Source organism: Perognathus longimembris, chromosome 28 (genome assembly GCF_023159225.1).
Source record: "Perognathus longimembris pacificus isolate PPM17 chromosome 28, ASM2315922v1, whole genome shotgun sequence".
Taxonomy (NCBI): domain Eukaryota; kingdom Metazoa; phylum Chordata; class Mammalia; order Rodentia; family Heteromyidae; genus Perognathus; species Perognathus longimembris.
In genome coordinates, this window is record NC_063188.1 from 20823765 (window position 1) to 20850430 (window position 26666).

The 26666-nt window shown below is 35.2% G+C and overlaps 1 protein-coding gene and 1 non-coding gene across 7 annotated transcripts in view; one reads left to right on the forward strand and one right to left on the reverse strand.

The window, feature by feature from the left end:
* Tenm1 (teneurin transmembrane protein 1) overlaps positions 1 to 26666 on the forward strand; it is a 786931-nt gene that overhangs the window by 299874 nt on the left and 460391 nt on the right. For all 6 annotated transcript variants that reach the window (XM_048335936.1, XM_048335935.1, XM_048335937.1 and 3 more), the window contains 2 exons: positions 14741 to 15001; positions 16654 to 16710. In XM_048335936.1, the coding sequence (XP_048191893.1) occupies positions 14741 to 15001; positions 16654 to 16710 (318 nt within the window). The remainder of the gene's footprint in view (positions 1 to 14740; positions 15002 to 16653; positions 16711 to 26666) is intronic.
* Positions 14200 to 14302, reverse strand: LOC125344367. The gene has a single exon (XR_007209501.1). It is a non-coding gene; the product is annotated as a U6 spliceosomal RNA (small nuclear RNA).

The window sequence follows — 26666 nt, forward strand, 5'->3', positions numbered from 1 at the left end:
AGCTGCCTAATATTCATTAAGAGAGCCAGCAATACAGATTGGAAGAAAGGTAGCATTTTCAACAAATGGTACTGGAAAAATTCACTATCCATGAACTGAAGATAGAGTCTCATATACCACCTATCAACAGAACCAATTCTAAAGGGATCAAAGTCCCAATGTAAGGCCAGATACTGTGAAAATGTTGCAGGAAGGGGGACCCACTAGGATTTCTAGTCATGAGTTGAAACTTCCTAAGTAAAGATCCAAAATTACAACAAATCAAAGAAAGACTGGATAAATGAGATGGCATCAAACTGAAGAGCTTCTGCATGGCAAAGGGCATAGTTAACAAGATAAACAGAAAGCCTACAGAATGGGAGATACTTTTTCACCAGCTACACAACAAAGGCCTCATATACAAAATATATTTAAAGCTCAAAAAATTAACCCCTCAAAATAAACCCTCAAAAGTTCAGTAACCCAATCAATAAAGGGGCTAAATACTTAAAACAGAGACTTATCAGAAAAAGAAAAGTGGACAATAGTTGCATAAAGAAATGTTCAGCATCTGTAGCCACAAAAGAAATGCAACTCAAAACAACATTGAGATTCCACCTCACCCCATTTAGAATGGCCATTATCAACAAAACTAACGTTAACAGATGCTGGGGGGGGGGATGTGGCCAAAAGAACTCTATTGCACTGTTGGTAGGAATATAAACTTGTTCAACCACTTTGGAAAGCAGTATGGAGGTTCCTCAAAAGAATAATCATAGAGCTGCCCTATGTCACAGCATTCTCACTCCTGGGCATTTATGCAATAGAAGACAAACAAGACCACAATAAAGCCACCAGCACAATTATATTCATTGCAGCATTGTTTACCATAGCCAACATATAGAATGAACCCAGATGCCCCTCAGTGGCTGAATGGATCAAGATAACATGGTATATATACACAATGAAATTCTACTCATACATCAGAAAGAATGATGTTGTACCATTTATAAGGAAATGAAAAGACTTGGAAAAATTATATTAAATGAAGTAAGCCAGATCCAAAGAAACATAGGTTGCATGACTTCTCTCATTTGTGGTAAGTAGAATGGGTGCCTATAAATCTATGAGTAAACACAATGAATGATTTAAAGAGTATATACATTGAGATATGATAAATTCTACAGGTCTCTAGCCATTCACATAGTGAGGCCTAGGGAGGATATGCTTAGGAATGGATCACAAAATCTTTATAGGTATATGAATATGATTGTATAAAATAATAATTTACAAAATGAACTCCAAGAAAAGGAAATGAATTTTTTTCAGTTGTTACTGTTTTTGTTTCCTTTTCCTTTTGTCTTGTTTGTTAGTGTTTGTCTTTGGGAGAGTAAGGGTGGGCACAGAAAAGATGGAACCAAGGGTGAACAAATAACAACAGTGATACTAGTGACTGTGTGGAAAATGAACTGTATTATCTTGTGGGTGGGATATAAGGGAAAAACTGGGAGAGAGCAAGGGAAGGAGAGACATCGTTCAAAGAGAATTATACTCACTACCTAATTCATGCAATCATGATTCCTCCTTATATCACCTTTACAATAACAATATTTTTAAATACTACCTTATTGGCTTATATAGTCCTTAGATCACACCAAACATTGTGTACTGTTTTCTATTTCATTATGTTACTAAGTGTAGGTAGTCATGACATGTAAAATGCTTTTATTTATGTTTAGACACATAGTGACGTGATTAATACATGTCATGAAAATTCATATACCCATCTTATTATACATTATTAATTTTGTATGGATCCCTAATTATAAAGCCTGGCTCTCAATCAGAATGCTTGTCCATCAAAGCAAATGATAATAAAATAGAAAACAATAGAAAAGTAAATTTGTCGAGAAACAACAACAAAAGCAATACTTGCAAAACTGTTTGGTGTAAGTGAACGGAACACCTCAGGGGGGAAAAGGGTAAGGGGGAGGAGGGAGGGGGGTATGAGGGACAAGGTAACAAACAGTACAAGAAATGTATCCAATGCCTAACGTATGAAACTGTAACCTCTCTGTACATCAGTTTTATAATAAAAACTTTTAAAAAAAGAAAAGTAAATTTGTTCACAATTTTGGCCAAAACTAAGGAAGGAGAAACGTTTAATTCCTCCCTTCCTTGCCTAATAAGAAACAACAAAAAAAGTACACATATGTATATTTAACTCTCATGGACCAGTTGATAATCTTTCTCCTGGAAGATGAATGTTTCTTCTGGTCTTTGGGCTCTTATAGGTAATCCAGTTTTATTCCAAGAATGTTATTTTATGAGGGATCAATAAATTCTAAGACCCCTGTTTCAGAATAAGCACCCAAAATCTAGGAAACTGATAAATTACTAATGTGCAACTTTTAAACCTGAGGTATACACAATGGAATTTTATGCCACTATCAGAAAGACTAACATTGCCCCATTCGTAAGGAAATGGAAGGACTTGGAAAAAATTATACTGAGTGAAGTGACCCAGATGCAAAGAAACATGGACTCTGTGGTTTCCCTCATAGGAATAATTAGTACAGGTTTAGGCTAGTCACAGCAGAGGATCACAAGAGCCCAATAGCTATGCCCTTATGAACACATAAGACGATGCTAAGTGAAATGAACTCCATGTTAAGAAAATGACTGTTATATCACTGTTGTAATTATTTTCCACATGCCATGTGAAACCGTAGCTGGTTTTTTTTTTATTTTTATTGTCAAACTGATGTACAGAGAGGTTACAGTTTCACACGTTAGGCCTTGGACACATTTATTGTACTATCTGTTACCTCCTCCCTCATTCCCCCCTCCTCCCTCCCCCTTTCCCTTTCCCCCCATGAGTTGTTCAGTTGATTTACACCAAACAGTTTTGCAAGTATTGCTTTTGTAGTCATTTGTCTTTTTACCCTGTGTCTCTCGATTTTGGTATTGCCTCTCAGTTTCCTAGTTCTAATACCACTGTAAACGGTTTCCAGTGTACTCAGATAAGATACAGAGATAGTGCAGGTACAACCACAGGAAGGGGATACAAGAGGATCATCAATAATAGAAGCTATGGCTTCACATCGCATGTTGAAAGTAATTACAACAGTGATATAACAGTCGTTTCCATAACATGGAGTTCATTTCACTTAGCATCATCTTATGTGTTCATAAGGGTATAGCTATTGGGCTCTTGTGATCCTCTGCTGTGACTTGCCTAAACCTGTGCTAATTATTCCCTATGAAGGAGACCAGAGAGTCCATGTTTCTTTGGGTCTGGCTTACTCCATTTCCTTAGGAATGGGGCAATGTCATTATTTCTGATGGAGGCATAAAATTCCATTGTGTATATGTACCATATTTTCCTGATCCATTCGTGTACTGAGGGGTATCTGGGTTGGTTCCATATTCTAGCTATAACAAGTTGTGCTGCAATAAACATTGTGCTGGTGGCTTTAGTGTGTTCTTGTCTGTGGCCTTTTGGGTAGATGCCAGGAAGTGGGGCTGCTGGGTCATAGAGTAGCTCTGTGTTTAGCCTTCTGAAGAATCTCCATACTGCTGGGTTTTGCAGGGCAAAGGTCATAGCTTGCAAGATAAACAGAAAGCCCACAGATTGGGAAAAGATCTTTACATGCCATACAATGGAAAAGGCCTCATATCTAAAATATATGCAGAACTAAAACAATTACATTCCTCCAAAACAAAACTGCAAAGAACCAATAGCCCCTCCAACAAGTGGGCTAAAGACTTAAAAAGAGACTTCTCTGATGAGGAAATGAGAATGGCCAAGAGATATATGAAAAAGTGCTCTACATCATTGGCCATAAAAGAAATGCAAATCAAAACAACATTGAGATTCCATCTCAGCCCAGTAAGAATGTCCTATATCAAGAAAACTAACAATAACAAAAGTTGGAGGGGATGTGACCAAAAGGGAACCCTACTTCATTGTTGGTGGGAATGTAACTAGTTCAGCCGCTCTGGAGAGCCATAGCTGTTTTGTTATTGTTTTTCTTCTGTGTCCCCTTCCTGTGGTTGTACCCCTGCTACCACTGTATCTCATCTGAGTACCCTGGATACTGTATATACTTGTATTAGAGGTAGGGAAGGGAAAAGGAATATCAAAATCAAGAGACAAAGGATAAAAAGACAAATCATTCCAAAAGCAATAATTACAAAACCATTTGGTGTAAACCTACTGAACAACTCATAGGGGGAGAGAGAAAGGGGAAGGGGGAGGGGGGGAAATGAGGGAGGAGATAACAAATTGTACAAGAAATGTACCCACTGCCTTTTGTATGAAACTGTAACCCCTCTGTACATCACATTGACCATAAATAAATAATTATTCACAAAAAAATTTATGGGTTATTATTATAGGAGTTGAAGTACTGATTTAGAAGACGTAATATAAATATGAAGAAAATCAAAGTATAGTTCAAGTGTTAACTGTATATACTAGGCAAAAATAATTTAGGAAAGCACATAATTTATAATGATTGAGGAATGGGAAGTTGGAGAATATTTTGTGAACATTCACATACAAACATAAAACATGCTGGATATTAGACAATGGATTATTGAAAAAAATCACAGGGAATTTTTGTAGGTGGTTGGCATGGTATGTTCAAAGATAGATAGGCAAAGATAAATGGAATACTGTTGGAAGATGTCAAGAATTGCTCCAACAGAAAGGAATGTAGTTAATTCAGTAGTTCTTCATGGACACTAACTCGGGTGGTACAATTATATCCTGGCATCTTTGCTCATTCATCACAAAATAAATACTAACAGAGAGGTTGAAATGTTAAGACATTACAGTGTCTGCCTTTATGAGTATGTGCGTAAAGCAGTCCCAAGTGTTTTTAATGGTTATTTAACTTTACCTCATTGGCCTCACTCCTCTGGATGGAATTGTGCTGTAAATTAATGTAGTTTAAAATTTCAGACACACACATTGAGCAAACAACTTCACATGCTTAGTAAGCGTAATGGAAATATTCAAGTATACCTGGAAGACCACAGTGGGCAATAAGGATTTAGGCTCAAAAGTGTTATGAACAGCCAGAAAATTGGACTAGCACAGGTAAGAAATGAGAAATTTTTAGGGCCATTGAGCACCATGCATTTGCAGTGCTCAGTAGCCCTGAAAATTTCTCATTTAGACCAGGAAGTCCTTGTCTTGTTTGAAATGTTGAAATAAAGGCAACATTCACAGGTTCCCATTGATCTAAATTTCTCTTGTAGTCTGGGACCTCCCACTATTTTCTTCTACTCCTTGTTTCTTTGTCCAAACTCTTGCTAGAAATATTGTTGAGTATGCATCCACCTTTTTTACTGTCGTGATGATTGCTGGCTGAGTTACCTTCAACACAAAGTTTTCCACTGTTATGTGAATGCAGTCTTTTTATTGTTTTGTATGGTTTATATACAGAGGAGTTACAGTTAGATGAATCAGGTACAATCAGTACAATTCTTTTTGAACTATGTCTCCCCTTCTGTGGCTTCCTCCTACTCTTTCACTCGAGTCCCCAGCCATAAGATATCCAATTCATTTTCTATATAGTGTCTAGTGAGCATCACAGTTGTATGTGCTCTCTCTTACCTTCCTAAATACAAACCAACAAACAAGACCAAAGGAAAAGAAAACAAAATATTAACAAGGGAACCTAAAGAATGTATGTTGTTTACTTTTCTTGGAGTTCATTTCACAGAATATCATTTTGTATGATCATCTGTTCATAGATATTGTGCCCCTGTCCACCAGCTATTCATAGCTTACTTTGGCCTCTGTATGTTAAGGACTATGGTCCTATAATGGACCAAAGGACCAAAATACATGAATTCTACTCATCCAACAGAAAGAATGATATTGTACCATATACAAGGAAATGGAGACTTGGAAAAAAATCATATTAAGCTAAGTAAGCCAGAGACAAGGAAACATAGGTTGCATGTTTTCCCTCATTTGTGGTAACTAGAATGTGCCTATAAATCTACAAGTAAATGCACTGAATGAATAAAATACATAAATAACTATAGGACATGAATATACTCTTAATGGGGCCAGCCTTTAAGTTAAGAGGTCTTTCAAGGAAATAGTGATCAGTTAGTTTCTTATGCCCACCTTGAATTTTCTTCCTCTTCTTAGATTACTGAAGAATGTTTTAATCTCTAAGTATGATTGGAGCTTGTTTTGATTTCCTCCTAGTTTCTGTCTCATTTCCCTTCTTTTTGACTTTGTGCTGCAAGCCTTTGTCCTTCTCTGAATTGGGCTGTTTTACAGATGAGCAATTCACTGTACTTCTGAGAACATTCTCCTTGACATTAACATGGTCTTTTAACTACGTTCTGGGTTTTGTCCAATGTATCATTATTGGCTGGCTAAAAAGTGTGAATGTTTATACTTCCGGCTTTTAACACTGCTCAGATTGGTTGCTCTGTTTTCCAGTATAATGACAGATGGAGAAATCTTGAAAATTAAATAAGGCATAATTGGTGGGTTCTGAGTACTGAGTTAATGGGTGAATTTAAAACTGCGAGGAAAAGATTAGGTTTCAGGAAGCTTAGTTATTTAAGACCTTGGATAGACTTGGTCCTGTACATTGGGAGCACTCTCACTATTTAACACCATCAAAGGATCATGAGCCCTCAGCAGAAAAATACAGGTCATATTTAGGTGATGTGCCTTTATTACTTTGTTATCACTAGGACCTTTAAGAAGGTTTTCTGTGAAGCCTTCCAAAGGAAGTAGCATGGCGTGGTTAACATACTGCTTAATCTCCAGTTCAGCACTGTACATATTGAAAAAGTTTTCTTATGAATAGAATAGAAAATTAAGTTGGATTAATCCCTTAAGAATAAGAAAATTCGGGCTGGGGATATGGCCTAGTGGCAAGAGTGCTTGCCTGGTATACATGAGGCCCTGGGTTCGATTCCCCAGCACCACATATATAGAAAATGGCCAGAGGTGGCACTGTGGCTCAAGTGGTAGAATGCTAGCCTTGAGCAAAAAGAAGCCAGGGACAGTGCTCAGGCCCTGAGTCCAAGCCCCAGGACTGGCCAAAAAAAAAAAAAAAAGAATAAGAAAATTCAGAGATTATTTTGTTTTGTTTTCTTGACTTGAAACTGAGTGGATGTTCAGTGAAGCTGTGTTTAAGTAAACTTGTATGAACTGATTTTTTATATCATTTTCTTTTCAAAGCCCCCAAACTGAGAAATACAACATAGTATCCAATAGTCAAAACTATTTGTTTCCTACCTGGGCATTGTTCATTTTTTTGTTTTCTTTGTATTTTTTACTGAAGAGTATAATAAACAATTGAATTTCCTCTGGAACCCTTATGAATTAATACTTGGTCAACAATATTTCTAATTGTATGTCATCTTATTGATTTTGTCATAAAGAAATATTTAAAATAAGCCAGGCTTATAACCTATAGTTTTATGTTTGATGAGTAACCACTTGTTTGGGTGCTTTTTTGTACTATATATTTAAAATATTCTATTTATCTATTAATAGTCTTACAATTCATAATAGTTACCTACACTATATCAATATGTAAATGTAACAATATTTATAATCATGACACAAGTTCTTATTTAAAAATGCATGTGAGAGCTGTGCCCATGGCTCATACCTGAAATCTAGCTTTTCGGGAGGCTGAGATCCGAGGATTGTTGTTCAAAGCTACCCAGGGCCAGAAAGCCCATAACACTCATATCCAATTAACCAGAAGAATGCTAGAAAGGAGCTGTGTCTCAGAGGTAGAGCACACTAGCCTTCCACAAAAAAGCTCAGGGACAATACCCTGAATTCAAGCCCCAGGACTGGTACAAAATATGCATGTGAGAATCGAAGTATGAATACACCTTCATTCCCAAAACACTCTTCCTTCTTTTGAATATTGGCCATACATTTGTCATATAGAGTTAGGCTATAGTTACAGAATTTCAGAACAGTTATTTGGAGCTTTATTCCAAGGAGAGACTATAAATTGTGCAAGAATCTGAGAACCCCCTCAAATAACTTTTTCAAAAACACTTAAATAATTAATAATAATTCTGCATATAAGTCACAAGAGTTATTATGATTCATAGTAATTGAAACTAATAATTTTATCCCCATTGCTTATTTTGGAAATATTCTGAAAGCAATATTCTCATTCTGTAAAAGCTATATTCCCAATTTCTCAGGTCACACCTAAGATTTATCTTGTTTCTTGACTTCCAATGATTTATCTAGAGTATGATACCTTAAAGCTCTCTTTAAAAGATGGGTAGATTTTTAAAAAAAAAATAAAATCTTAAGCTTATCAGCAAGCCAGAGATGGCATTTTTTTTTAGGTTTATTCCTTTTTTCTTTATTGTCAAAGTGAAGTACAGAGGGGTTACAGTTTCATATGTAAGGCAGTGAGTACATTTCTTACCCAACTTGTTACTTCTTCCCTCATTTCCCCCTCCCACCTCCCCCATCCCCCTTTCCCTCTTCCCCTAAGAGTTGTACTGTTGTTTACACCAAATGGTTTTGTAAGTTTTGCTTTTGGAATGGTTTGTCTTTTTATCCTTTGTCTCTCGATTTTGGTGTTCCCCTTCCCTTCCCTACTTCTAGCCACCAGCACAACTATGTTCATCGCAGCACAATTTGTCATTGCTAAAATATGGAACCAACCCAGATGCCCCTCAGTAGATGAGTGAATCAGGAAAATGTGGGACATATACATAATGGAATTCTATGCCTCTATCAGAAAGAATGACACTGCCCCATTCGTAAGGAAATGGAAGGACTTGGAAAAAATCATACTAAGTGAAGTGAGCCAGACCCAAAGAAACATGGACGCTATGGTTTCCCTCATAGGGAATAATTAGTTTATGTCTAGGTTAGTCTTAGCAGAAGATCACAATAGCCCAATAGCTATGCCAATATGAACACATAAAATGATGCTAAGTGACATGAGCTCCACATTGTGGAAACAAGTAGTATATCATTATTGTAATTATTTTCAACATGAGATGACATTTCTTAAAAACTGTTGATATAGAAAACCACCATTATGTTTCCTTTCAAGTATTGATAATGGTTTTCCTAGCTGAACACCTGAAGACTAACCTCTACATTCAGAGGGAAAATACAAGTAGTGCATTTTATTAAGTACTTCATGGCATTTTGAAAATGATATTAATACAGGTAGCATAAAATGATCTCATATGCCAGAACCATGCAAGGTCCTCTCATGACTCCCTTTCACAGTCTACTTCCTTAGCTGCTAAAAACTCAATACTGATGAGTTTAATTCTGAATTCCCCACATAAATTTGACTTCCAATTGCTAATGGCCTCCTAATGAATATGCTCCCTAAAGCACCACTGAAAATCACATATCAGGTAGTCTTGATTACTCTTGGTTTAAATATAAGCAAGATAACATGTTTACTTCTGGTACATGTAATTTCTTCAACTGGGGTGAGGGGAAAAGCAAAACTTTCCAACTGGGAGATGCTTTGACTTCACCTATAAACATATGCTAATTAAGAATCACCTCAGTAGGGGAGAACCATGAAAGAGGTGACATTGATCAAGATGCATTGTACTCAAAAAGTGATATGTTGAATTGAAACCCCAATTGTTGATTAAGGATTGTTGATTGTAGGATTAAGACAGTAGATATTCATTCCAAAGTTTCCTCATGCCCTATTGCTATTCAGCTTTCCTTTTACCTTCTTTCCCAGGGACCACCTCATGATTTTCAGTTTCTCATTTTCTATATATAATGGAAGCATGTAGTACATAATCATTTGTCTGTTTTCTGTCAGGTAGCATAATTATTTTGAAGTCTATCCATATTGTTGTATATTAACAATTCATTCTTTCTCAGGAATGACTAATATTTCATTTTGTGAATATAACAGTTGGTTATTATATTCACCTATTCATCTATTTCTGTACACTTGGGTCCTATCTACTATTTAGCTGCTATGAATAAATCTTCTATGCACAACCTTGTACAAATTTGTTTCTTTCTGACTAATATCCAAAATTACTCTGCTGGTAAGTATACCTTAAACATTTTTGGAAAATGATGAACTGTTTTTCAATGTGATTGTATCATTTTACATTTTTACTATCAGTGTGTAAGAATAATAATTGCTCCAGGGGCTGGGGATATGGCCTAGTGGCAAGAGTGCTTGCCTCCCATACATGAAGCCCTAGGTTCGATTCCCCAGCACCACGTATACAGAAAATGGCCAGAAGTGGCGCTGTGGCTCAAGTGGCAGAGTGCTAGCCTTGAGCAAAAAGAAGCCAGGGACAGTGCTCAGGCCCTGAGTCCAAGGCCCAGGACTGGCCAAAAAAATAAAAAATAAAAAAAATAATAATAATTGCTCCAGATTGTTTATTCTATTTGCCTGGTAACTAAATCATGTTAAACATCTTTCATTTTCATATTGATGTTTCTTTATCTTTACTTGTGAAGTATCTGTTCAAAATGTTTGGACATTTCAAAATTTGAACTTCAACTCTTTATTAATCTTCTCATTGTTAGTCTCTTGAGAGATCAACGAGCAAAGATTCCATAGAATAAAAGATATATACATGTGAGATTGCAAATATGTCATTTAATTCACTCTATCCATAACTGTTTATTCTTTAAATATAGTTATTCTTTGAACCAGTCTATCCATTTAAACATCATATATTCTAAGATTGTGCTGATATTTCCCTTGTGGATTGCTTTCTGGTAAGAATAGATCTATAATAAACCCAGTTGAACTTTATCTTCTCTAGGGATTATGTAGTATTTTAGCTAACAAAGTAATATATCCAAGGCTGAAAAATAAGCACTTAAGGTACATTGTTAAGCATCATAAAGACTTTTGTGTATTTAAGGGAATATTTTACAATAGTAACATTGATACCAAGAAAAGGAAATAAAAAAGTTCACTGAATATCATTTACATATCAAGAACACATTTCCTTTCCTTCCTCCTCTCCCTCCCTCCCCCCTCCCGGGGTTTGAACTCAGGGCCTGAGCACTTTCCCTGGCTTCTTTTTGCTCAAGGCTAACACTCTACCACTTGAGCCACAGTGCCACTTCTGGTTTTTCTGTTTATGTGATGCTCAAAAATCAAATCCAGGGCTTCATGCATGCTAGGCAAGCACTTTACTGCTAAGCCACATTCCAAGCCCTTCCTTTCCTTTTCTTTCTCTTTGTTTTTCTTCACTACTTAAAAAAAAAAAGAACAACTGAAAGGTGACTTGGATTATGTATTTTCTTATTATAGACTTGATAAAGACATAGATATTTATCTGGCTTGTTAATTAGAATTTTTATTTAGTTTTTGTTTCCTAAACAGGGTATAGTTCCTATAGAAAATGAATTCTTTATCCTACACATATTCTATCTTATTAGGTGGTCAGATTTTGTTTTTGCTGGGAAAAATTCTTCAACCAAAAGAAATTTGTTTATATCTGTCAATGCTTCTTTTCATAAAATGTTATCTAGTGTTTTATTAATCTAGAATAACAAATGGTCATGTGTTTACTTTTTATTTTCTTATCCTTTTTCAAATAATGTCATGATGCAGAGGCTCCTATTGAAAATCTTTAAAAAATTCACATCTCATAAGCTATTGTCTGAGTGACACTAAATCAAAGTCTGTTCTTTGGGAAGTAATTTAACTAATTAGTATCCTGAATCCATGGGAAATAAATGGAAACACTTCACAGGAGTTCAGAGAAAGAGCTTTGTTATGTCTCCAAATAAAATTTAGAGCTGCATGGGCAAAGTTGTGTAATCACGCCATGATAATGTACTCACACTGATCCTCTTTTTCCTGGCTTCCAAAAACTTCAGAGAAACATCCAGAGAAGTAGTTTTCAAAGTGTGATTCCCTAGATCAGCAGCATAGGCCTGGCCTTGAAGCTCATTCAAAATGAAAAGCTGTCGGGTCTGGGGATATAGCCTAGTGGCAAGAGTGCCTGCCTCGGATACGCGAGGCCCTAGGTTCGATTCCCCAGCACCACATATACAGAAAACGGCCAGAAGCGGCGCTGTGGCTCAAGTGGCAGAGTGCTAGCCTTGAGCGGGAAGAAGCCAGGGACAGTGCTCAGGCCCTGAGTCCAAGGCCCACGACTGGCCAAAAAAAAAAAAAAAATGAAAAGCTGTGGTCTTATAAGCTGCATCAGAAATTAGAAGTATAGGATAGGGAAGAAGGTGGAGATGGCACACAGCAATCTATGTATTAACAAGTCTTCTAGGTGATATTGAGGCAGGGAAGTTTGAGAATCAGTGATATAGAGGAATAAAAAAGGTTCTGGGTAGAAAACCTATATAACAACCCTTTCTTACAGCTCTAGGATGAGAGATTCATTATCAGGTTTCTATAGCAACAATTGCACCGAAGTATTGGATAAAGGAACATTGTGAAATTAAAAAGCATGAATATTAACTGATCCCAATTTTTTGCCAGTCCTGGGGCTTGAACTCAGGGCCTGAGGACTGGCCCTGGCTTCTTTTCACTCAAGGTTAGCCCTCTACCAATTGAGCCACAGCACCACTTCTGGCTTTTTCTGTTTAATTGGTACTGAGAAATCGAACCCAGGGCTTCATGCATGCTAGGCAGGTACTGTACTACTAAGCTACATTCTCAGCCCTAATCCCAACATTTGAAATCCTAAAATTCATATTGTGCCAATGGATTTTTCCTTTTAACCTTATGGCAGAGCAGCATATTTTGATAAGGTTTTATGTTTGATAAGCAGAAACTTTGTCTATCTTTTAAACATCATTCCTTTGGAATTTACTTAAGAAATCACACCTAACATACAGTGACAAATAATTCTGAAAAGTTCCTGTTCATTGTAATTCTCAAATACATTACAGTACATTTATTTGACAACAATAACTGTCTTACAAAGCATAGTGCTAGGCAGGCACATAATGGCTATTAAATATGCATTAAAATTAGTTTGCAAAACTATCTAGCTATTTATAGGACATTAGTTGTTATAACTAGATTAATAGTCTGTGTTTTCTCTAGTATATAGTCTGAGATTCAGCATTTTCTGCATTCAAAGAATTAAATTTATGTTAGGGTTTGCATTTTATTGATATGTGCTAAGGATTAGATGCACTCAGCTAAGCTTCTTCCTGGCCAAATGACATACCCTGTCTCTGATGTCAGTTTGAGAAAATCCTATATACTCCACTACATCCCAGGATTACCTTATCTAAGTATTACATGGACATTTCAGATGATATGTCTTGGCATGTGGTCATTTTCCATTAACTTATTAAGGATTGTTGAAGCATCTTTTCCCTTTCTTGACACCTTTCCATAATTGAATGTAAAATTCACTGTAAGACTGAATTTCTGATATTCATACAGTAAATTGATGGGAAATCATTGGTATCTAGCAGAAATGATGCCCAAATGGGTGTTTTGAGAAATGGGGTATATTGTTATCTGATATTGGCTAAGGAGAAATGACATTTCTACTACAAGACTTATATTTGCTGACTATTAGATTTGATCATGTTTATCTCCTTCCTTTATGTTATAGTCACATATGGAAACAGCACAATTCACACCCTTCTTTATAAATTAATATAAACTGATTAAAAAGATAGGCTTTATTGTATCCCCTTTAAGATTCTTAGTATTTTAAATTCTAAGATTGTAAGAGAAAGGAGAACATTCAACGTTGATATGATGAAATACATGACTAGACGTATGTATTTGCTAAAAGTGACCTAAACAACCTAAAGTAGGCTAAACTGGATACAATGGGAAATTATATTGTAACTTCTCAGTTTAAAATAACATGTTTTAGAACAAATATTCAGATATGTATATCTGAATTTAGTGTGTTTCCATCTTCAGGATTTTCACATTGATCTATTTATCTTTTTTATTGTAAAGGTGATGTACAGAGGGGTGTCAGTTACATAAGTAAGGCAATGAGTACATTTCTTGTCGAACATTGTTACCCCTTCTCAATTTTCTCACTTTCCCTTCCTCCTGCCCTCTCCCACAATTTGTAAAGTTTATTTCTAATATAGTGCCTTATGAGTATTGCTGTTGCATTGGTTCACCATTTGTCCTTTGTCTCACCTCTCCTAAATCAAATAAACATATATATGACATAGGGGTACCAAAATAAAAAAAACAGTGACATCAAGGGATAGAACAAAGTAAAAGAAAAAATATGGAACAATTCATGAATTTTCCTGCCATCCTTGCTCAGGGCCATACTAATCTCTTTATCGCTCCAATTTTAGTATATGTGCTGCCAAAGCAAGCACAATCTATTTAATACTAAGTCTTATGTAAACATTTTTTTAAAATATTTGATCATTTAAACACAGGTATGCTGTATGGATCATATATATTCTTTCTAGAAGAGAAATGACTTTTAATGGATATCTTTGTATACTTTATATTCTTTGTACTCACTTATTTCATTATATTTCATGCAAGCAAAAAGTGTAGCTATCAAGTTATTTTAGGCATGCTCTTCCCAGATCCTTGTAAGAATCAACAGGAATATAATTTTAAGCTATAGAAGTGCAAAATAAGCACAGAATCCTAGCTACCATAAATGAAGTGCCAGAATTCTAACTTTGCAAAGAAAAAATTAGTATCAATAGGGGAGGGATGACATGAAGACAAAAAGTGGAATTTTATAGGGTAAGTTTTTCATACATCTCACCTTTTGTTTTCCAAATTTTCTTTCTTCTCAGAGATGGAATTCTGTGAAACACCCCATGCATTGTGCTCTGGCTACCAAACAGACATGCACAGTGTTTCTCGCCATGGCTACCAACTAGAGATGGGATCTGATGTGGACACGGAGACAGAAGGTGCTGCCTCCCCTGACCACGCACTGAGAATGTGGATAAGAGGAATGAAGTCAGAACATAGTTCCTGTCTCTCCAGCCGTGCCAACTCTGCATTGTCCTTGACTGACACTGACCATGAACGGAAGTCTGATGGGGAAAATGGTAATCAAAATCACCCTTATTACTTAAATGAAAAGGAGAAACAGTGGTTGCTTATCATTCAATTTTGGCCTCAGTGACATTGGAAGTTAGAGCCTTGTGGTTGATAGACATGTACACTACCACCTGTACCATGCCCTCAACCCCTCTTGCTTATTTTTTTTAATTTTTATTTTTTGGTCAGTCCTGGGCCTTGGACTCAGGGCCTGAGCACTGTCCCTGGCTTCTTTTTGCTCAAGGCTAGCACTCTGCCACTTGAGCCATGGTGCCACTTCTGGCCATTTTCTGTATGTGTGGTGCTGGGGATTCGAACCCAGGGTCTCATGTATATGAGGCAGGCACTCTTGCCACTAGGCCATATCCCCAGCCCCCCTCTTCCTTATTTTTCACACCACTATCTTAATACGTTTTGCCCCAGCTAGGCTTGAGCCACAATTATCCCTCTTGAATGGCTGGGAATATAAGCATCATCTATGGTTTCCAGCCTTGAATAGCTACTTTTAAAAGTGTTCATTTTGTTGCTTTCAATTATCTGGTAATGCACAATAGAAACTTTGTCCATCTTTCATTTAATATGGAGAATAGAAATGCAAGTTAGTAAGTCATATGGACAAGATGTAGATCTGAGAAATCAACACATTTATTTAGCATGGTAGACAAAATAGGCTTTATTGCTAGGTACCCCCAGGAGAAATGGTCTCATGTATTCAGTAATATAGTACATCTTAATCATTCTTCATCTCTTATTTTAATCTTTATTTTCTAGTGTAATATTGAGGGTTTTATTATAGACAGTACTCATTTCAAATATTCTGGTTTAATTTAATGCAGAATGAATAACCACATAGCAAGCATACTTTATGGACTCTGTATTTTTATCTAGATTAAACTGTTGAATATACAGAGTGATTCTAGTTAACAAAGACTGAAATGCACTGAAAAAAAAACAGAAGATGAGTTACTATAAGCCATTTTCCAGAATGTATATATGTATATGTGTATGTAGATATGCATATTATTGTAAATAAAAGAACTTTAGGATAGCATTTAGAAGTGCTTGGCTAGCATGCATGAAGCCCTGGGTTTGATTCCTCAGCACCACATAAACAGAAAAAGCCAGAAGTGACCCTGTGGCTTAAGTGGTAGAGTGCTAGCTTTGAGGAAAAAGAAGCCAGGGACAGTGCTCAGGCCCTCTGTCCAAGCTCCAGGAATGGCAAAAATCATAACACCTAAGAATCAAAATCATATGAAACGGTAAATGATCTCCTGTATTGCCAGGTTATCTTTTACTCTATCTTCCCACTCCTGACATGAATTAGAGTAACTTTAATTTAAACATTAAAATTCAATAAAATATTTCTTCAGTAGATAATATCATTCTACTTCTCCCAGCCCTTTGCTATGATGTTTCTTTAGAATGTTGAACTTATTCTAGAATTAGGTAGCATGGACATTTGAACAACTCTGAAAATACTGAACTATATATTTAACTGTACTGTACTGAATGATTTAAATAAGAAATATTAAGATTTGTTCATTATTTATCAATAATGCTATGGTTAAAAACATCACTAGATAAAAGGTTACAATTAAAATCTGATGAATTCCCAATGACTTGGTCAATTATTTATAAGTCAAATATTTTTCACTTACAGGTTTTAAATTCTCTCCTGTTTGTTGTGACATGGAGGCTCCAGCTGGGTCTACTCAAGGCAAGTGTTTCTATATAATTCACTACAAATTATTTGTAAAATATCCTATAACTCCTAGCCCCTAAGGGGCATCCTGTTCCTTTGATAAAAACACAAAGACTTGTTCAATGTAATTGTCAGAAATTAGTCCAATGGAAAAGTGTTGGTTTGCCTTTTTTCCTCATTACGTGTATATCAGTAGAGAAGAGGCAGTAATGGAGTAGTTAGTGTGCACAAGACACAATTTGAGGTGGGAAGAGAGATAATTGATTTGGTTTGAGAACAGAGATTAAAATCAGTCAAATTGGATTAGGCTTCCTGGTTTCCTACATATGGACTGCTTTGTGCATGGATTTGTCATTAGCTCCTTATCAATCTGATACAATCATAACTTTCCACTGCTACCAAGCAGATGGCTTTGGCCTTTACCCCCAGATGTTCCTAGCTTGGATCTACAATCATATTTTACTTGTGTCATCAATTACAAATAACATCATAAAATGAAACCAAAAGTTTATTATTTTCTGTAAACTTAATTATTTTTCATTGAGTAAGCACTGGCATTTTTTTACTTTTGCCTTTATTATATTCATTAGACTTTGCCTCTCTTCTGAGGGCTACTGAATGTAGCATTTATAAATGATTTTCATTTGATTTGTGCTGAAGCCTTCCTCCTCAAATGCTTTGTAAAATGTTCCACAGTCCAACCACTGTGATTCTATTTAGGAAACTAACATATAAAAGTTTACTGCAATATTTGTCATATATGTATTATGAATATTCACTATTACTAGATCATTATTTCAAAATACCTTAATACCCTGTTCAGGCCCTTGTTTCATTCTAATGGTCACTGTAAAATAAATCAATCAACAATTCCCATTTTACATATAAATAATTATTTAAGAAACAATTTCAAAGCTAGGTAACTAAGTACAATAGATTATTTTGTAAATAGTTATTTGTTCTCTCGTGGTTTCTCATAGGTGTGATGCTTCTGATATAAACTTCAAGAAGTCTGTTCAGCATAGAGTTCCATATGTGTGACTCTGACTTCTATGACTATTTTTATCAACTACTATACAATACAGGGTCTTACTTAAGATCTATGGAAAGATTTCACCAATGTCATTCCATAAATGCTTAATAGATGATAACTACAGCAGACATGCCTTTACTATTTCCATAGGTTCATATTGTGTTAAGTGTTTTGAGTTGAGACTTTATTAAATGGTTTTTCCAACAGCAGCTAATATTTGGGACCATTTACTTGCAATGAGTTAAACTGATGTTTGTTTGCAAATGCTGCTATTTGTTTTCCAGTGACAGCAATCTTTCATCAGAGCATGCCTAACACGGTGTCTATTTCATTAGCTTAGCTTTCCATATACTATGTCTGAAAAGTAAAGTAGCTTGTTTGACTATCACAGATTCCATAACACCCATCCTGTGCCTCAATTAGTGTCAATGTCATTTATTTTGTTCCTGTGCACCTATACTCTGGTTTTTATATTATTGTTGAGACAGTAGGAACAATATCATGGATCCATTGAGGATTATTTAAACCTCGCTGATGTGAATGAACTATAAAAGTGAGGACAGGGGAAACTATTAATTTGGATGAGTATCCAACTGAGAAAGAATCTAAGAAGTGATTACAAGGATGTTTACAATTCTATATATCCCAGCAGAATACTGTATGAGTTAATTTTCTGCCTACATTTCCAAAATAATGTCTGAAAGGATCTTTTTCTTCATTTCATTAATTGGACAAACCTTTCAGAATATAAATTTTCTCATTTCATCAATTCTACTTGATTGATTTAAATTCACTTTAAATTCTTCACATTATAACTCCTGTAGAATTATTTAAAAACTCAATTTCACAACTAGAACATTTGGACTGAAAAACCTCTAAAAATGAGAAAGGAAAGCTACCAAGTAACAGAGGGAGATATGTATTTCTAGGCTTTCACAGTGACTATAAGAATTTCAGAGCACTGAGTTTCCAGTCCCTGAAACTTATCCTAAGTAAAACTGTCACCATCTTTTGATGTTTAATTATCCATTAGGAAACATTCAAATTAACTCAAATAAGTTTCACCCCAGGACCTATGGGCAATCAATAGTTGGGTGATACTTTGATATGAACATTGATGTTTTATTCCTTCTACCCTTTCTGTTCACAAGAGTGTGACTGGAACATGAGTAGAAATTAGACTATAATAAGAAGAATCTGTATTTTGCTTCTAAGCCCATTTCCTTCAGTCTTATCTCTGTAGATTGTTATTTCTCTAAATTCTGTCCACAAGGCAGGAATAAAACCCTACTCTGGGGGCTGGGAATATGGCTTAGTGGTAGAGTGCCTGCCTAGCATGCATGAAGCCCTGGGTTCAATTCCTCAGCACCACATAAGCAGAAAAATCTGGAAATGGTGCTGTGTCTCAAGTGGTAGAGTGCTAGTGTTGAGCAAAAAGGAAGCCAGGGAGAGTGCTCAGGCCCTGAGTTCAAGCCCCAGGACTGGCAAAAAGACCCACTCTGTCCCTCAGTTTATATTTCTCTTTTCATGGATTAAGTTCATGAATATTTTAGGATTAGTAGAAACATTGCTAAATTCCAAGAACACAGAATCATTTTACTAGTATGACCCATATATCTACCCTGGGTCTCAGTAAGTGTAATCATAATACAAGTTCTGCTTTCTGAGGGGCCTCTCATTTGAGTCTTGAAGCAATTCCTCATGAAGAGCAGGCAGTGTCAAGTGGGCATATGAACCCAAAGAGATCTTAAGAGGATAAAAGGTTAATTTAATGTAATTCAGTTTGTAAAATGAAATAAACATACTTTGATCTATGAGCACAAGACATATGAAAAAAATTAAAAATATAAGTACTTGTATTAATGAAATCTAAATAAACAGTATTCTTGTCTAATGACTCACTTAAAACAGCTATAATATAATAGCTAAGTGCAAGCTATAGTTCTGCAATATATCTACTGTTTGTCCTACCCAGTCGTTTGGAACTAAAAGTTGCTCAAAGCCTCAGTTTCCTACTTTCTAAAATAGAAATAACTATATAGCATTTTACACTGCATTCTTCTAATTAATTCTAAACACATGCAATTGTGGTTGTTATATATCACTATTCACTTAAGGTGCACCTATTGTAAACCAACCTTCCTATTCCCAAGAATTAGACAGACATGCATGTAATTTATGAAAGATCTGGTGTCCTAAAGAACTGCCTCGTCTAGCAGAGCCCATCCTATTTTCTGCACATTTCAAACTAGATAAAAATCCTTGTACTTGTCTCATATTAAGTAATCAATCATTTCAATAGCAAACAACCTTGTTCTGCTATATATAGATAGAAAAGACCATTAGAACAAATTTTACTGGAGCACTTCAGACTTGGATTGAGTTTAACTCTTGCTGTAGTATTTCCTACTGTCATTATTGTAGCCCTTTAAGGTAGAACTAAAGCTACAACTCTTGAGAAACCATGCTGATGTCCATAATTGTTAGGCAGCTGAGTTCCATATATATTTTGTAGGGACTTTACAATCAAAGGACTATTTGATACACTCTTTTTTTTAACATTTAGTTTTATTGTCAAGGTGATGTACAGAGGGGTTACAGTTGCATAAGTAAGGTAATGAATACGTTTCTTGTCCAACATTGTTATCCCTCCCCTCTTTTTTCCCACTTTCTTTCCCCCCATCTCCTCTTTCCAAGTTGTAATGTTCAGTTTCATGATAGTCAAGAAATCCATCAATACTGCTCTGTGTTATCCTGTAAACTACAAAACTCTGGTAATATACCCTGTGCTACCAAAATATACTATACGATCATAGCCGTTCACGTGCCATTCTCAGCCCCTAAATGCTTCAATGGAACAGCTGGAGTTGTGAAAAAAATGCCTTGACTACACCTGGGTTTTTTTGAATGGCATGTAATAGTTAAACCCAAATACGGGTTCTTCCTTCTGATATTTGCCCATATGGAGCAATTCATGGACATTAGAGTAGAAGTGGTTTGTATTACACGTCTTCACTTTGCTTTTTTTGTTTTCCCATGGTGATGTAAGTTATACAGGACACTTCCATAGCAGTGATAAAAGTTCCTCAGGAACCATTGTAATGTCAAAGGAAGTGTATGAAACAATGCAATGACGTGGTAATAGCTTTGACAAGCTCCATGCCATATAACTGACATCCTAATGGCTCTGCTGGAACCATTAGGCTTGTATGAGACTGTGAAGTTGACTGTTGTAACAGCTCTTTTGGAGATGTTACACTATCAGAGGAAGTGTGCAAGTCACTGGGATCACTTTATGGGTGAGGAGTAAGACACTTCTGTGGTGACTGTGATACTATAACAATTGCAAACTATTTTGATTACATTGAACTTCAAGTTTTTTATGAGGATGTCATAGTTTTTTACTAGTTAAAATTTAACTAGTATTTTACTATTGAAGTAATATGGACCGATGGTTAAAAAATTAAAACTATAAAACAAATTGAAAGTGAGACAGTGAAATATCCTCTTCCATCTTCACCCTTCAGGTTAACAAAGAAAAGAGTTATAAGCTATATTGGAGAAAATGAGAGTGGTTCCATAGCACTATGATTACTATAATGTGATAGAACTTATCATTTAAAATATTGACAATAATAAGCATTTGGCAGCATAAGATTAAAACATGTTGTTTACAAGATTCTAAATAATCTATATGAAAGAAAAGCAAAAATATAACTTTTGACCCAGAAATTTTATTACTTATCCTATAGATATTGAGTGAAAATGCAGTGATATTATATATATACATATATATATACACCCATACATGTGAGTTTGTTCAATGTAGCATTGTTTGAAATATTGAAAAATCAGGACTACCAATCAAAATGTTTATCAACAGGAAGCCACTTGAATAATTTACAGTACATTCATTCAATGAAGTACCCTGCAGCCTTATAAAGAATGAGATATGCTTGGTAGGAGAAGCTACATAGCTCAAGTGGGGATTACGCATGAGAGATTCAATTCCATTGAGGCTCTGTGTGTATTTATTTATATTTTTATATATTAGGATAGGCAGTGGGGTACTGCTGTGATTATACTATTATCCTCTATGTTCTTTTATGGATATCTAGAATATTTCAAATAAATATAGCACATGCAAAATAAGGCAATTCTTTTATTAATTTTCACGATACATCATTAAACATTAACAAAAACAATAAAAATAAATCCACTGAACTTGAATCATTGTGTAAGAATATGAATTGTTTTGCCTGCAACCCCATATTAAAAATATGTTTTACACTGGGCACTAGTAGCTCACACCTATATTCCTAGCTACTCAAGAATCTGAGATCATAGTTTGAAACTAGAGCTAACCTGGGCAGGAAAGTCCAGCAGATGCATCTCTGATTAACCTATATATTTATCTACAGATGTAATTGTAATCCAGTTCAATATATATATATATGTAGAAACCAAACATTTCATAATAATATCCTCACTATGAACCACGTACTCTGACACATTGTATTTTGTTCTGTTCTGTTTATAAGATTCATTCTTATTTAACAAGTGAATTTTGTAACTTAATATTAAGGCACAAATTGAAGTTAAAAATAATGGTGTCTAATATATTGCATTTTATATTGGAGTTTAATGCTAATACATTCATACATGTTTGTATGTGTGTAGAATTTTCTGGAAGTCTTAATAATGAAGAATTTCAGTGTGAAGGAGAATTAAGTAACTATTGTGACAAAAGGTAGAGGAAGAATTTTTTCCTGTTGTTTTCTTCCCTTTTTATTTTTTATTATATAATATTTTTATGTAACATAGTTTTTTAAGTACATGAAAATTATGTCACAGAAGAATGAATCCTTACTCACATATTTACTGCATCACTTCAAATATGTAATAATTACTGCTTACAGTGCTCTTTGCAATGCTTTAAGATAAATCTTAGAAGCAAACTTTCCCCGAGGAAAAAAAAAAAAGAACATGGTTATTTTATGGTAATTCCTAGTTAGAGCTCCTTATTTATTTAACCCATCTTTGTTTGTGTGTGTATGAGTGTGTGTGTGTCTGTGCGTTCCTTTTTAAATAAAATGGGAAACATCTATTAGGTAATATTGTAGGGTGAGATTATATTGTTTGTATTACTTTCAAGGAACCTGCTTATTTTTATTTTCTTCATGAAAATTAGAGCCTCATGGTTACTTAAAAGATTTATGTTTAGAGATCAAGTTTTTGCCTTACAAAGGAAACAAGTCATAGAACCACTATAAGGCAATGAACAAGCCATTTCAAGTTTCTAAATTGTATCTCAATTTTAGTAGTCATAAAGCAAAAGGAAAAAACAAAAGTATATCTGCAAGTTTCAAACCTTTCATGTCATATATAATATACCAGTTTCTTTTGAAAGCAAACACATGTATTTGCCATTTCACAACCTTGCCACTGCATGTATAATTATGTTTTCATAAAGACATGACTATTAGACTAAGTGGCTGAGTTTACATAACATGGATTTATTGACAAAATTCCATTGTTTCAAAATTTGCCTCCTATCCTCTAGAAATATGTACATACACACATATACACATATACAGAGAGAGAGAGAGAGAGAGTTTGAAGTGAAGGTCTGAAGCTTGCTGAGCAAGCATTGTACTTGAGTCACATTTACAAGTCTTTTATGTTTTCAGATTTTTCAAATGTGGTTTCCTACCAACATAGGTGATCCTACTTCTATCTGCCACCTGCATAGCATTGACCCTACCTCACCTAATGTTTTAGGTAGAGACTTATAAACTTCTGTCTCAGTTGGCCTGGAACCATGTTCCTCCTGGCCACTGTGATTACTGGTGTGTGTCACAACACCTAACCCAGTTTTGTTTTACATTGATATTTGTAAGTGTAAATGTAGTTTTCGGATACAGCTTAGCCATTATTTTCATTGTTCCTTGGAAAAAAATCTATTTGCTACGATCTTTTGTTCTGAATCTTGATTTTTGTGGCATATAGAAGAAATCTATGCAATTGCTTTACCATGAGAATATTGAGAGCTTTGTAAAATAATCCAAAATTTTCTCTTCTACCACACATTTTATAAACTTGGGTTGCCATTGCTAAACTCGAGGTAAAATAAAGAAGTGAAAATCTCAGGGATATTCAGTTCCCTGAAGAAATTATGAGTTTTCTACTCTTTTCTTACATGGTTTCCAGTAATCATGGTCTCTTAATTTTTGTCTTATCTCAGTGGACACTTCCATATATTATTTCCTTATTCTTTCTCTTCTCATCTTTATGACATATACCCATGCTTATTTCTTTGTCCTTGAGTTTTTACAATTTATATTCACTCAATGATTTAGTATTACCTTGAGATTAAAAACACCACCTAATATACTGTTTACTCATTTTTCCTCTCTAAAGCATCCTTTCCAACACCGATTTTCAACTACTTGCTCAATAATTTCACTTGAATATTTAATAGATATCTTGAACTTGTCCAAGATTAAACTTCTACTCTTTCCCACTACCTGATGCTCTCATTCCACCAGCAATTTTGTCCATCTCAGTTGACGGGAGTCCATACTGCCACCTATTGGTAGAGGTCAATAGTCTTGGAGTCATCCTAACCTCTTCCCTCTCTGAGTAAACTGTTCTTCCATTACCTTCACTGCTACCATGCTTCCTTATCATCCATCATCTAGATCAATTCTATAGCCTTCCATGCTACTGAAAATGTTTTCTTCCAAGTAAGTTTTCTCTGCCCAAAGTATCACAATTACCTTCTGATTTCTTTCAGAGTCAAATATTTACAGTGGCCTAAAATGCCCCCTATGCCCTACCTCTCTGTAATCACTCTGACCTCACCTCCTTCTACATTTTCCATTGGTAATGCAGCTCGAATGAAACCTACATCTTTGTGAATCTCTTTTAAAAAATCTCAGATAGAGTTCTGCCTTAAGGACTTCACTCTAACTGATCTCTGCTTAGACCTTTCTTTAACCAGATTTTGATGTTTCATTCCCACATCTCTTCAAATCTTTGTTCAAATGTCTCCTTCTTACACTCTAATCCATGCAATGTAATGTGTATCCCAACCACTTCACTCACAATATCTGTACCTTACTCTACTTTGTTTAATTTCCTTAACCTGTATCATCTGGCATATACTTTCCTTATCTAGTATGGTTGTTTATTGTCTCATTCCACTACCACAATCATTTTATTTTGGTCTTTTTATGTGTCATTTTTTTAACTGTGGGAAAGTTCCTAGAATAGTTTCCAGCACTTATCAGCACTTTTTAACAAATACTGTTGAATGAGATGAGCATCGGTGACTCACGCTATTAATATTAACTGCACAGGAGACTGAGATCTAAGGATCAAGATTCAACCCATTCCGGGTAGACAGTTCCATGGGACTTTTATCCACAGTTAACACACACAATGACAAACTGCAGGTGTGACTCAGGTGATAAAGTACCAGACTTTAAAAAGCAGAGGAGAAAAGCAGAGTGAAAGCTCAGGGCCCTAAATTCAAGCCCTGGAACTAACATTAAATGTAAAGTACTGCATGGATAAAAGTGTAATTCCTGGTTTATAATTTCTGGCCATATCATTACTCAGTACCAAGTAATTCTTTTTTTATCAGTTTGAACTATTATTTCTTAAATTTGATTTTGAGAATGAATGTACTGTAACCCCTCTGTACATCACATTCACAATATATTTTTTAAAAGAATGTTTGTATATGTATAAGCCAGTTTGGGTTCTCAATGACTTGGTTAATCATCTCAGTTTAATCAATAGATTTTAAATCCTATGCTTAATAATCAAATAGAACATGTGCATAACTGTGAGATTTTTTTTGAGGGGAAGTGGGAAGGGGTGGGACAGAGAATTTGAGAAGGTGAACTAATATTGAAATACATTGTATCTGTGAAAGACGATGACAAACCAAGGTCACTGAGCGTTCGTTGTTGGATAGTGAGTGGGAGGTATTGGGAATGTGAGAAGATTTGAGAAAATCCATCTGATTAACTTACTTTATACTCATTGGGAAATACTACAGTGGAACACTTTTGAACAACTGCCACTTTTAAAGTATGAATGATAGAAATGCAAAACAAGTCCTGTTCAGGGAAGTAGGTACTGACAGGAGTTTTGGGGAATGGAGAGAGTGAAGGAGAGTGAATGTCAAAATGTGTATATTTGTATACATGAACATGCAACAATGAAGCTTAATTGCATTAGTTTGAAAAAAGCAGGGGTGGGAAAATCAAAGATAGTGACATAAGGGCTCAGTGTGATTGAAAAGCATTGTATGCATGTAATCACACCTTAAAATGAAAGCCCCTTATACAACTTACCGATGCCAATAAAAATACAGGGAAATGGTTGAATCATTTAAAAGTATTATGTGCTTTCCTGGATTTGTTTAGTTTTCAATTGTGATGACTATACTGACCTTTATAGAAAAAATATTCAACCTAATTTCTGCATACAGAAAGAGTTGTGATTGATGTACCAAATCAATGCATGTAGACATAGCTCTCTTCAATCATAATTAGATCAGAAATCAACTAAGCATTGTAGGAGAACTTTATTGTCAAGATACTTTATGGCTTAAAAATAATAATGATTGAATGTCCATAAATAAATAAGCATACATATATGTATATATATCTTTTTGAGTGATTTCTGAAATCTACCAAAATAAGTCTATCAAAATAAGGTTAGCAAGTTAGTTGATTAATTTAAAGTATTCCCTAAGTTGATATGTCATGTATCTGAATTGCTTTGTCATTTTAGTGGAATCTGTTGAATCTTTTATGAAGATACTACTATCTTATCAAATAATGCATTGATTGATTTCATTGAAAAGCATTCTTGTTAGAATTGATCAAAGCGGTCAAGAAATGTGAATGTATAGGACAGTCAC